Source organism: Notothenia rossii (genome assembly GCF_949606895.1).
Source record: "Notothenia rossii genome assembly, chromosome: 10".
In the NCBI taxonomy this organism is placed as follows: domain Eukaryota; kingdom Metazoa; phylum Chordata; class Actinopteri; order Perciformes; family Nototheniidae; genus Notothenia; species Notothenia rossii.
This window is the reverse complement of record NC_136908.1, coordinates 55,863,201-55,876,009: the sequence shown is the minus strand read 5'-3', so window position 1 is coordinate 55,876,009 and position 12,809 is coordinate 55,863,201. Positions and strand designations below refer to the sequence as shown.

General features: G+C 42.1%; 1 protein-coding gene across 5 annotated transcripts in view; it reads right to left on the bottom strand.

Annotated features, from left to right (window-relative positions):
- Window positions 1-12,809, bottom strand: part of celsr1a (cadherin EGF LAG seven-pass G-type receptor 1a) — an 80,950-nt gene that overhangs the window by 41,300 nt on the left and 26,841 nt on the right. For all 5 annotated transcript variants that reach the window (XM_079656079.1, XM_079656078.1, XM_079656080.1 and 2 more), the window contains exons 2-6: window positions 7,741-8,096; window positions 7,360-7,648; window positions 4,299-4,521; window positions 2,724-2,839; window positions 796-884 (exon numbers count right to left, since the gene is read on the bottom strand). In XM_079656079.1, the coding sequence (XP_079512205.1) occupies window positions 796-884; window positions 2,724-2,839; window positions 4,299-4,521; window positions 7,360-7,648; window positions 7,741-8,096 (1,073 nt within the window). The remainder of the gene's footprint in view (window positions 1-795; window positions 885-2,723; window positions 2,840-4,298; window positions 4,522-7,359; window positions 7,649-7,740; window positions 8,097-12,809) is intronic.

Genomic DNA, 12,809 nt, shown 5'->3' with positions numbered 1-12,809 from the left:
AATGATGCCCGCAAGCTGTGGAAGTTTGTTAGAAATTAACACCACAGCAATTGACGGCAATGTAAGCTCTCTTCTAATCTAATATTACAAGTGAAGAGGATACATGAGACAGCTTGTGAAATAATCGCTGTCTCTTGTCTGGGATTGGATTTAATAAAGACGCAAGAAGACCATCGTGGGAACCATAGAGGTGGGAACGTACCGAAGACGACATTAGACACTGTGAATGAAACAAAGATTTCTGGCGATGAAAAATAAAAATGTTGAAAGTAGATTCAATTGAGATTTTAACAATAACAGAGTATCTACAGGCCCTTGCCTTAGAAATACATATACATTTACCAGTAAGCTGTGAGTGGGACAGTGGATGAACTTTTGACCCTTGAAGCCAATGCCAGGCCCCTGACCTTTTTCCACAAAAGCTACCATAATTTAGCGTGGAATGCTAAGGCAAGAGGGGTTAACCCGTGTCAGAGTTAACGTCATTAGTCAAACCTGCTCTGTAAAGATAATCTCCCGAATCAGCAGTCAAAGTCAACTTCCTCTGTAGCTTCAAAGAAAGCCACATTTCATACACTCCCACAATAAAACCACTGAACTTATCAACTCTCAACACTGGCTAATAATGAACTTGAAGGAAAAAGTGCAATATTCAATGAGATTTTTTCATATTACAAAATCTCCAAAGCGAAATCTGAAGGGTCATGCCATGTTTTAACCCCATCACCTTTTTTCAAATGCTGAAAAGGAAATGTTCGACTGGATGACGCGGAGCATTGGTAGGTTGTTTCTTACCTTGTTGTAGTAATGGAGCTGGACCGAGTGCCATTGGCCGTCGCTGACCCCCCCTGGGATGTATGGAGACACTGTGGTCTTTGTCTCACCTGGAAGACGAGGGAAGAAGAGGAACAGGGAGAAGAAAGAGAGGGAAAAGTGAATTACAGATATAACGTAATTTAAATTGTTGAGAACATCTGCTGCTGAATGCTCACAGACATGTCTATTTTGCTCCACCACAGGTAATTGATTAGATATCATTAAAGGCAAACTCTACGAACTTCCTTAACACACACCATGATCATAAATCAACTGAGAAAGGTAGTATTAGTCTGTATCAATGGGTCTCAGTGAGAAGATTGTACAGCACAATGGCACCAGATTTACTGAGGGTTTACTCTGTTTGTCAAGGGCAGGAGGAGCAGGGGCAGGAATCCACTGCTCTGGAAATCAGTAAACAGTACGGCAACACTGAGTGATGTGTGTGTGTGTGAGAGGGGCTTAATAAGTGATGGATCAGTTTTTTTTGCTGTGCACATCAAAGGGAAAAAGAAAAAGAAGGAAGTGATTGTATATCCTGCTTTGCCCTATACTGCATTTAAGTCAAAACGTATTGGAGGATACATACTGTGAATAAATCAAGGGATTTCTTCCGCACTACTCTCATTAACCATGAATCATGTTTCTGAGTATTTTATTTGATGAGTCATGCTTTTGACATTAAGTCATATTTCAGATTTTAAACGGGGACTTGGCTCGGCTCCCAAACAAGCTTCGCCCAACATAATCATAAGAACTGAATTCCTCGCACCATGGGAAAATAGGGCGACTCTGAAAACATTATTCATAAGCCCGGAGAAAATGTGTTTGATCTGCAATCCAACAGTTTCCAGTTTGGATAATTATTGTGAGTGTGTGATTCAGGGGTGGAAAGAAACTAACATTTAATTAAATAATGTTCTTAAGTACAATTTGAAGGTACTTTTCTGTTATTTTATACGTCTACTTCACTGGGATTCGGAATCAAATGTTGTACTGTTATATCTCTTTCTTGCTAGTTACTGTGAAGATTTTGAATAATAATACAAAATAAAATGAAAATATTAATGATAATGTTTTAGTTTATGTTAAAATAAAATAAGATAAAGATTCCAAAACTAGAAGTATATAAAGCTTGTTACCATCTGCAACATTTGAGTGATGTATGAATCAATGCATCAATAATTATAGTCCAATACATTAATATAAAGGATTCTGTTACTGGAAATTCTGCATAATAAGTAATTTGTAATCCTGGTACTTATACTTTTGTACTTTTTCCACCAATGGTTTCATTGCACATGAACTGTGCGTGTGCATGCATGTTTCTGTGTCAATACATGCTTTAATAACTTGCCTTGGTTGTTAAAAAAAAAAGCATTTAATGGTCGGTCCAATTATTGTTGGCATTTGTCTGTGTGTGTGTTGTGTGTGTATTGGGTGTTTTTGGCTAGTTTAATGTCTGTACCATCATTAATCAGTCTGACAGCTCCCTCTCTATGAGGAAGCAGCTGCTTTCAAAAACACACCCATATCTCTTACCACGCACAGAAACACCCACTGAAGTACATGTTAAAACTCTGGTACATTTGGATACATGATTGCACAAAAAAATACACACCCCTGTTCAAAGAAAAGGCATGATGATTAAAGTGTTTTAGCCGTCTCTTTGTGAAAGCCACTTCAGATTAAGAGCACTTGCGTGTATCTACTTATAACATAGCTGATATTAACAACAAATACTTAAAGTGGTCACCACACACACACACACACACACACACACACACACACACACACACACACACACACACACACACACACACACACACACACACACACACACACACACACACACACACACACACACACACACACACGCGCGCACACACACACACACACACACACACCTCCAGAGAATGTGAGATGAATCTGCTCGTCAATAATCTCCAGAGCGATGAAGTCGTGCTTCTCATTGAATCGGCCATTGTAGAGAAGCAGAGCGTTCCTCTCTCTGGAAGCAAACCTGCAAAGACAAATTGGATTTTATAGGAAATTACAAGAACAGATCAAACACAAAAATTGAGATCCAGTACCTTCTTAAAGGTTGTAAAAAACAAAAACAAATTAGCTTTGATTTTTGATGTATAAATGATTAATTTATTCAGTTTTAAAGTCCAAAGTGAGATGTTTTTCAATTGTTTCCTCTACTCTAGCTCATGTTTCCTGTCACATTTCTAAGCACCTATCCAACTCAAACCGACCGGGACTTCACGGTTGAAGGTCTTGCGGATAGCTTTATGATGAAAGGGCCGAGAAGCTCTTTAGGAAAAGTCACTTGGAAAGGAAAGGCAGGAAGTGTGAAGGCTGGTGGGCCGCAGAGAGGGAGAAAGACCCGGTAAATACCTACACTACTATGGTACAAAGTTCACATAGCTGTGTGTGTGTGTGTATGTGTGTGTGTGTGTGTGTGTGTGTGTGTGTGTGTGTGTGTGTGTGTGTGTGTGTGTGTGTGTGTGTGTGTGTGTGTGTGTGTGTGTGTGTGTGTGTGTGTGTGTGTGTGTGTGTGTGTGTGTGTGTGTGTGTGTGTGTGTGTGTGTGTGTGTGTGTGTGTGTGTGTGTGTGTGTGTGTGTGTGTGTAAGGTGAGGGCAGAGGAGTCAGCCGGCAGATGCCACGGAGGCCGACGGGACAGGAAGTCAGGATGGCTGTAACCAAACACTGATAAGAAGAAACTCATCACACAGCCTTTCCTGTTTTCACTCCACTGCAAACCTTTCTCACCGTCACCGTGTCGCCACTAAACTCATTCTACCTATTCCCGGTAAAGGGAATAATATTTACTGTGTGTTGCAATTTTGCTGAGCCAGGGTTATCTTTTTCCTCCAGCAGTTTCACAAGCACACCTCATAACATTGCACGTTAAGAAGGATTGCTTCTTCTTTCCTCTTATAGAAGGGAATTGGACACAATGAAAAAGTGTGTATATGTCTGGACATGCCCCGGTTGACACACTTTAGCTCTTTAAACTCAACTGTTTTTCATTTGTGCAGCTCCACACACTCCCCAAATTAGAGTTTGCTACACTGCTACAAGTAGGACGGACGTGTAGTACTGCTGCTGTGAAAGGTGTGTAGTGCAGGAAAGAAAACAACATTATCCAAGTCTACCAGCCATGATTTTGTAAATCCAACACTTTTGAACATCTTTACAGTCCAGTAAATGAATTATTTAATTATTGTATATGCTGCAATGGTTAGCACGGTTGTTAGCATGTATGTAGCCATCTGTATCAGCTAAAGAAGGCTATTGTTAGCTCTCTACCTAGTGCTAGCTTTAAATCTGTCAGTGAGTGTTAAAGCTTGAAGAAACTGACTAAGATGGATAAGACTTAGCAAACAGTGAGTAACATGTATCTAGAATGTATTCCATACTGTTATTGGTAAAGAGAAGAAACAGTAGCAAAGGAAGGAAGGAAAGCACTCACGTGAAGGAGACGGTGAAGTGGAACCTCTGCCTCAGGCCTCTGAAGGTGATGAAGGACTGTCCGGGGAAGCTGCGGGTGGTCATCTCACAGTACGGCTTCTCGAACTCTCCCTGTGGACACTGGCACATGAAACCTCCCGCCAGCCGGTTGACACAATTGCCGCCGTTCTTACACACACCGGGTTCACAGCGGCCGGAGGATGCATTCAGCTCACAGTGCTCGCCTGTTAGAAGAGAGGGGTTTTTTATTTAGTTTACACCTTCACTGCTGCCTGGTTTAAAGAGGTGATATATCTGCTGTCTGGAACCTTAAGACAACACTGTTTGTGCAGGGCAATGTGAATGATAAATGACTTGTCATCAATCTATAATTACCATTTCATATTTTCTATGAAGCATAACCTCCACCCTTGACTGAAATACAGATGCATCATCTGTTTTGAATCCAGTTGTTTTAACAAGATTCCTTTGACTTTAAGTCAAGCACACTTATAAAACTTTTGTAGGTTACATCAGCCTAGGAAAAGCTAATCTCAACATGAGCATCAATGGAGAACAAAGCCCTGTTTATAGGCCTTTTCTGGGAAGCGCTGGTTTTAACTATAGTGTAATTTGGTCATATTTGGAGAGAAGAGAGAGGATGGGAGATAAAAGAGGCACAAGAAGGGGGTGGCAAGAGAAAACACATTGTTGAACACAGAGATAAGACTTTCTTCCATTAAGTAAAGTCTGTAAAGCTGATATGATTAACCACAGACAATAGCTTACCAGCCAAATCTTCCATAGCGTCATTATAGTTTTGGTTTTATAGAATTCCTTCAATTATTTCCCCTACTTTCATGCAACCACTTCTACATCTACTTAAACTAGCTATGTCTATCTTTTACTTAAATGTACCATTTAATGGCCTAGCTGTTCACAATCAAAATTGGAGATAGGCAACTTTGCATTTTGGAGAATACTGCAATGAAACGCCTTTGTGCGTAGCTGCAGTTAACAGGCGTAAGTTATTAACTTGGTGCTGAGCTTGTCTATATGTTGGTTTTCCCGGATTCCTATTGTGAGTTGATTTAAATATTGAGAAAATCCTCAGGAGACCAACTGAAGTATCCATGCTAACAAGGCCACTTTTGATTTGCTCTGCCAACCACAATTTGGGAGTTACCATAAGTCAGTCCTTCACGAAATAGTTTGAAGGCTGCATGTTGATATCAGACTTTATAAGATTCTATGATTTCATTTAGTTAATTACAGCAGTGGGTCGTGCCATGGGAAATTCCTCCTAGATGACCATGTGGCTCTCAGTTTCCTAGCTCGGCTTATATACATTCCTCTACTAATACTGACTGGAATATTATTTGTGATGGGTGCCTCTGTCCCATGCAGTGTTTTGTGTCAACTTTCTGTCCAGACAAGATCTCTCCACCCGGGACACACACAGACCCCCCAACACCAGAGCGCTGGAACCAGCTAATGGCCCTTCTCTCCTCAGTGTAATCCTTTTTTTCCGCGGGCGAATTATGAGGATCTGTTTCCCTGTAATGTCGGAAACCCAAGGAGGAGAGATCAGGCCCGCTTGTCATCAGCCCCATAATGGCGCCTGATGGGCCCTGACTATCTGGAGTTGAACTGTGACCTTCAAAGAGGGGACACCGGGATGTAGGTAAGGAAAATATGGCAGGTGAGCGGAGAAGACGGACATGGGGATCACGTGGAGAAGGCGAGAGAGGGCCAGTGAGTGACACAGGCAGTTATAATCAGGTAATTACATCAGATAAGACCAAGGAGGAAGAGAAGGAGAGGAAGAGTGTTGGGAGAGACAGAGGGAAGGGAGGCATGACGGCTGTCAGGGGCCCCTCCAGAGTCTATTAGAGAGCAGAGACAGTCAGCCAGGTATCAGATGAACAAGGGGGAAGTATGGGAGGAAGATCACTGACATCGGGAAATATTTCGGAAAGTGATTTGAATGGGAATGATGAAAGCTTCCGAGGCTCATCTACCATGTAAATGCTGTGCAGAGTGACTGTAAGTGCCCGCTTCCAGGAAGACCTCTAAATCTGATAAAAGCCTGGTTTTAGATTTAATGTAGACTAAGATATTTTCAAATAGATAAAACATGTGCTTGCATTCTTGTCGAAACACATTGTGTGTGTATACATGAATGCACTTCATTTCTTATAAACCATTTTGTGATCATTTTAAAACTACATTGCTAGCTAGAAGGCTTTTTCTTCCCTGGTTTGTGGAGTCTTGAATATGTCAACATGTTCCTATTAGTTATACATATTGTTTAAATGCAATTTGTCTACTTGATAATAATCTTTACTGATCCAAAAAACCCTTTTCTTAAAGTCGTTTTTTTTTAAAACAATGGGACAAGGGACATTGATTTAAAACAACATCATTGTAAACATGCCTATTTTTTTACAGTAAAATATACTGTTGTGCTAGTCTTTCATAATATTAGCACTACTCAAAGTTTTAAAACAACAATTTTATTTAAAAAGAATTAGGTTGGTGATGTCTGAGATCTGGTTTTACTAGAATAGACAGCATTCCTCTACAGCAATTCATCTAATGTATGTGTGCAGGTGGTTTTACCTACAGCATAACAAAGCACTTCTTCCCTTCTTGCACTCTGATCGACCGGTAGCTACAACAATAGGTGCTGAGAGCTTTTACAACCTCTCAGTGAAGTATCATTCATTAAAGCACTGTCAGAATTTTTTTTAGTCTTGCACTTACTCATAAAACACTTCTTCTTCCCGGGGTGGATTTAATACATAAAGGCTATTATCAATGAGGTTTAATTTGATTCTAATTATCAAAAATACTAATAATGGGAATAAATAAAGAGGTATTTAAGGTATGATTTGTTTTATGTGATCTCTCTGATGACATGACAGCTACAAAAGACTATGAAGACAAATGGGTTATTTGTGTGAAAAGGTCCTAAAAGTTACCTCCAACATCATAGTGAGATTTGACAAGTCTCTTTTTTTTCCTTGTTAAAGAAAAGATGACTTTCTTTTTTCTTTTTTGTGTACATGTAGAAGACTCACCCGTGAAGTCTTCCTGGCACTCGCAGGTGTACCCCCCCTCTCTGCTGCGGCATCTCCCGTTGTTCTTGCAGGGCCCTGAGTAGCAGAGGTCGATCTCGGTCTCGCAGTAGTCCCCGGTGAAGCCCAGCGGACAGCGGCAGCGCAGCCCGTTGATGGGGTGGATCGGCCTGAACAGAACCGTGTCGGAGGCGATGAAGGGAGGGGAGCTGTCGAACTTGAGCACCGACACACACTTCATGTAGTTCTCACAGGGCTCCCGCAGGCAAATGTTGTCGTCAAACGGCAACACCTGGAGAGAAGAAGAAACCTCAAGCTTAACATGGTCGTTTATTTTAAGTTAATGTCTGCATGTTAGTGTCTGTATATACATATATGAGTTACCTCCTGAGAGGATATGAGCCTGAGCAGGGTCCTGTTGAGGTAGATATGCTCCTGCAGCTCCTCAGAAGGGAAGAACTTCCCTTTACCCGCAGCGCCTCCGGGTTGAAGCGCGGAAAATGTTACGTTGAGGATGGAGCCCTGCACGTCAGTGTCGTTCTGGATGTTGAAAACGAAAACTGCCTCCCGTGTGGTGGAGAGCACGGCCGCTACGCCCTCGAGGAAGAGGCTGAGCAGGGGCGAGAGGAAGCGCTCCTGGGACATGTTCTCCAGACGCACCGTGATGCTGTTGGTCAACATGTCGTCAGTGATGATGGTGACACGCAGCGTGCAGAGGGCCACAACGTGATGGATACCATCTGTAAAAAAGAGAGAGAGGAGATATTAGAATGTTTGACTTGAAAATCAGGCAACTCCCAAGTGGCATTAAAGCAACTAGCAACAGAAAAGGACACACAACGCAGTGACAGGCAGATATTTAACGACATGAGGCTCAGTGTGTCCTTAGACATGAGGCCAGGATTCAGCAAGGCGAGTGATTTCATACGAACAAAGCACAGGAAGGTCAAATTAAGATGAAATACAAAGACTAAAAAAGGCAAATGAGTCTCCAAGGATGCAAATCAATGTGAAATAGTTGGGCAATTCTTTTAAAATCAAAGTTAATTTAAAAAATGCAAAAGGCCACTATTTGAAGTACGGCATCGACTCAATACTGGTTGGACCTAATCCTATCTCTTCTGCCCCCTCTACACTGTGGTTTAACAGCTTGACTTGTGTACTTTGTATCACTTTTATCACTAGATTGAATTAAGTAGTATCCAGCCGGAGCAGATTCGGTCTGATTCAAGCCCCGGCTGGGAGTAATTGGATCAGTCTAACATTTCGGCCCCTAGGGAGGCTTGGGTCTGGTCTCATACCTACTTCTGGCACAACTGTAAGCTCTGGTGCCTATGGAGGGAAACAGGAGGCTATAGGCTACAGAGGGCACAGGCTGGGTGAAATACAGCTGACAACAGGTGGTGGGGCCAGATGAAATTCACAGGGGGTTAATACTGTTGAAACATGGCAGGGAGATGGGTCAGATTGCAGAGCTTTACTGGAGAGTGTGTCATGTGTGTTGGGGTGAAAGAGCCACAGCGAGGTTGGACCACAGATGCGCTGTCACTCTCAGGCGTGGTCGCGGATGAGGTTGTTTCTCAGGACCCTTACTCTCCTCATGCAAACACAGACGCACTGTCGATCAGAGCAGGGTGTGGACAGGCTGGCTCATCAGAGAAGTCTGGAGTTAACTGCTAACTAGACTGGAGGTCAACGACGGACCGATAACTCACCATGTGAAGCAACGTGAGGGTCATTTATTTCGGGTTGGACGTAAATCAAGGTGCATGGTGGGCAACAAGAGTCCCCAAAAGCGCACATGCAAAATGCACACATGCATTAACAAGTCACTCAGCAGGACGGTGACATTACGCAGCAGCTGTGGTGTAGTGGGCTGCTGGAATGGAGGTGCTCATTCAACAAAGTGCTGAGTATCAGTGGGCTACTGTCTCTGCAGCGCTCCACACCTGTCTCTCCCTGTAAGTCGGGGAAAACTCTGTTATCCCACTTGCCGCCAGAGATCTGTCAGCTGACATCGAATACACACTCGCTGCATTGACTCAGTTAGAAATGTGTGCCCACAGTGACATGATTATGTGTGTAGAATCATACTTTAGGGAATATGATGCTAATTTGGCGGCACATTTCGATGGGTTATTGTACAAAGTATTCAGATGTATTCCTTGCTTGCACACAAACACACAACTCCAGCAATGCTCAGTGTTAAGCTATTACACGTTGACTGACACAGGGCTTCGACACACAAGCCGAGCTATTTTGTGACTAAGTTAGCTATATAGGATTAACGGTACAATACAGTCAGGGCTCTAAGATCTATTATCTTCTCAGAGTAGGGAAGGTAAAGGATGGTGGAGGTGAGGGGTGAGGGGGTAATGACACCACTTAGCATGTGCAACCACAACTAGATCCAGAAATGACGGACCATAAGGCGGAAAGGATCATGGGATCATGGAAAGATGCTCAAAAAAAAGACAAGGGTGGTGCTGAGAAATTCCCATTGCATTGGCTTGGCAATCATGCGGCACCAATTATAATAAGTGGTGTATTTTTAAATACTGCAAGAGGAAGGCAACACCTCTTAGCTTTCTTACTCAAAATGTCGTAATGATATGATGAATATTTGCGACACTTTAAAAGATAGTTGTTTGTTTCTTTTATCCTTTTGGGGTATCCCAGCCCACACTATTTATAGCGCCCACCAGCTGCTAGCATGGGATCACACACACATACAGAGGATGGGCTGAACCGTGGAAAGGGAGTGTCACGGACATAAGCCACGGAAAACAACATTCTATGTGTGTAAGCATGCACACACACGCATATAGGCCCCCCCCAGCACAAATAGACACACAGGTTTAACAGCACTTACTACTAGTGAGTGTTTATTAGATGACCCTTTGGGTAAAAACTAGCATCAAAGCTGCTGCGTGATCTCAGCTCTTTTGAAGTATCGTGGGTAAATGTTTATCATTATACACTACCCCTTATCTCTTTTAGCTGGCATGATTACGAGATAAAGAAATAGTGCTCGTAAAAAATGTGTTTAAAGCACACAGGTTATTGCACTTAACAGCCTTATAAATATGAATCTCAATCTAATGATAAATATTATCAGTTCAGTCGGTAGATTGTATTTAATGAGGTGTAGGTGGATTAATTATTAACAGAAATAAAAAAGAGTTGTATGGGCAGGCCACACATTTTGAGTCCCACAGGTGGTGGGACTCGAGAGGTGATAAGAGCTGTTAATGACCTGTGAAGCAATGACACACTTGTGTTTGCGTATGACCACACAATGATCATACACTCGTGCACACACATTAAAGCTAATGAATCGGTCTGTCACCTGTCAGCAGGCCAGGGACACACACACACACACACACACACACACACACACACACACACACACACACACACACACACACACACACACACACACACACACACACACACACACACACACACACACACACACACACACACACACACACACACACACACACACACACACACACACACACACACACACACACACACACACACACACACACACACACACACACACACACAGAGGTCTTCTTCTGTGGTTTGTGACAGTCGTAACCAGCCTGAATTGTTGACATTCTGTCCAGCTGTCGCTAAGGGACAACCACACACAGCTCCAGACGACACAAACACCTATATATTTATACTATTATACATATTATCTATATTATATTGAATACTATAAAAGCAGCTTATATAAGATTATTTACTTTAAGAATATTCAAATATCACAAAGGTTCCTATTTGAGACATGGCATTACTATTTAGTTTAGTGTATACGGTGACAACTGTGGTGGCCACCCCTGCCAAACTCCAATGTGTAAAATCAACAACAGTGTTTAGTCAGTTAGCGAGAACACTAGTCAGTAAAACAACAGAACAAACAAACATTTGTAGCTGTGACAGGTTTCAGGGAGGTGACAAGCCCACCAGAGAGACACACTTCACCCCCTTCACACGATTCCTGCCCTCCTAACACTGTATTGAAAGGAGAAATCAAGACAACACATTACTCTCTGATATGCTGTTGCTTTCAGAAAATGTATCTAGATTTGCTATCTTTTATTCTTTTTTGTGTGTCTGTCTGGATCCACAGAAGAAACACCAGAAACAGTTTTCAACCTGAAGCTGTTCCTTTCTTCGGTAGCCGTTACTCAGCTGACGAGGTTATTTCCCCCCTGCTGACATTTATCATGACTAAAGAGAATGGTAATTGAGAGCGTAAAATGTTACAAGCTCAAGGGAGGCCTGCCATTATAAAGGCAGGAAGACTATACGACAAGGCATTGTAAAAAAACTTCTATTCCATTTTTGGCCCCGCAACACTTTTTACTGCTCAGTTAAGGTTTTACAGCAGAGCAGCCAATGGAAACGTGTGTCAGGTACTTTTCAAACACCAACGAGCAGCGGACAACTTTCTCCCCCTCCCTCTGTCTCACTCTCTTTTGAAGAAAAGGTTTCACATATTTGAATCAATACAAAGCCTGAACTTGAGTGGCTTTCAGCCAATCACTGAGCAGAAACTCAACTGTCAGCTCCACCTTATTGGACACACCTGAACACCCCCAGCCTATCAGGAAGGGCAAACAAACAACAAGCCTGACTTTAGAGGTGGCCAAACACACACACTCTTTGAACAGTTCAATATGACAGCCAATTTTCTCTTCTGTTGTGTTTCCAATAAAACACCCCAGAGATAGGAAATGACAAAACAATGGCTTTGCTCAGAGTTGAGTTCAATGAAAACTTTCTTCCTCTCATTTCCCTAATCTCTCTTTGTGTGCCCATGCTCCATTAAAACATTTGACTTTTTCCTGAAAGGAAGCATTGCCATCAATGGTAATTCCAAATGTCCTGTATAGAGGCCAACAAGATGTCAAGTTTCATCTCCCTTTCGCTCCTTTTCTCTCTCATGGCAACCAGCGCCAACATAGGATCGCATATCAGCAGCCAGCAGACACGCTGACAGACATCCTGTACGCTGGTAGCTGAGGGGAATCACCCTGCAGAAATCACACTGTAAACGTAATCAAAGCACCATCAATCAAAATACGTCCAAGTAAGAAGAGATAAACAGAAAAGAAAGTGATTAGTGAAAGCAGGCAATGAGTATTGGTAACTAAAGGTCAAACTTTTTATTTTGCAGATATTAGCTATAATATTGATCTGGCCTAGCCCCCACTCTCTCTTAAATATATATCATTAAACCATACATGGAATTATAGATTTTATTTCCTCATGTGCTGTCAAACTTTCTTACAGGTTATACTTGTAATTAACCCATCAATGTCTTCTAAAATGTGTAACACCATGCTTAGCACTGAAAAAGGCTAGTTTGGCTCTGTATAAAAAACGATACTAAGCTGCAGGCCTTTTATAACTATATTCTTAACTTACTATATGTT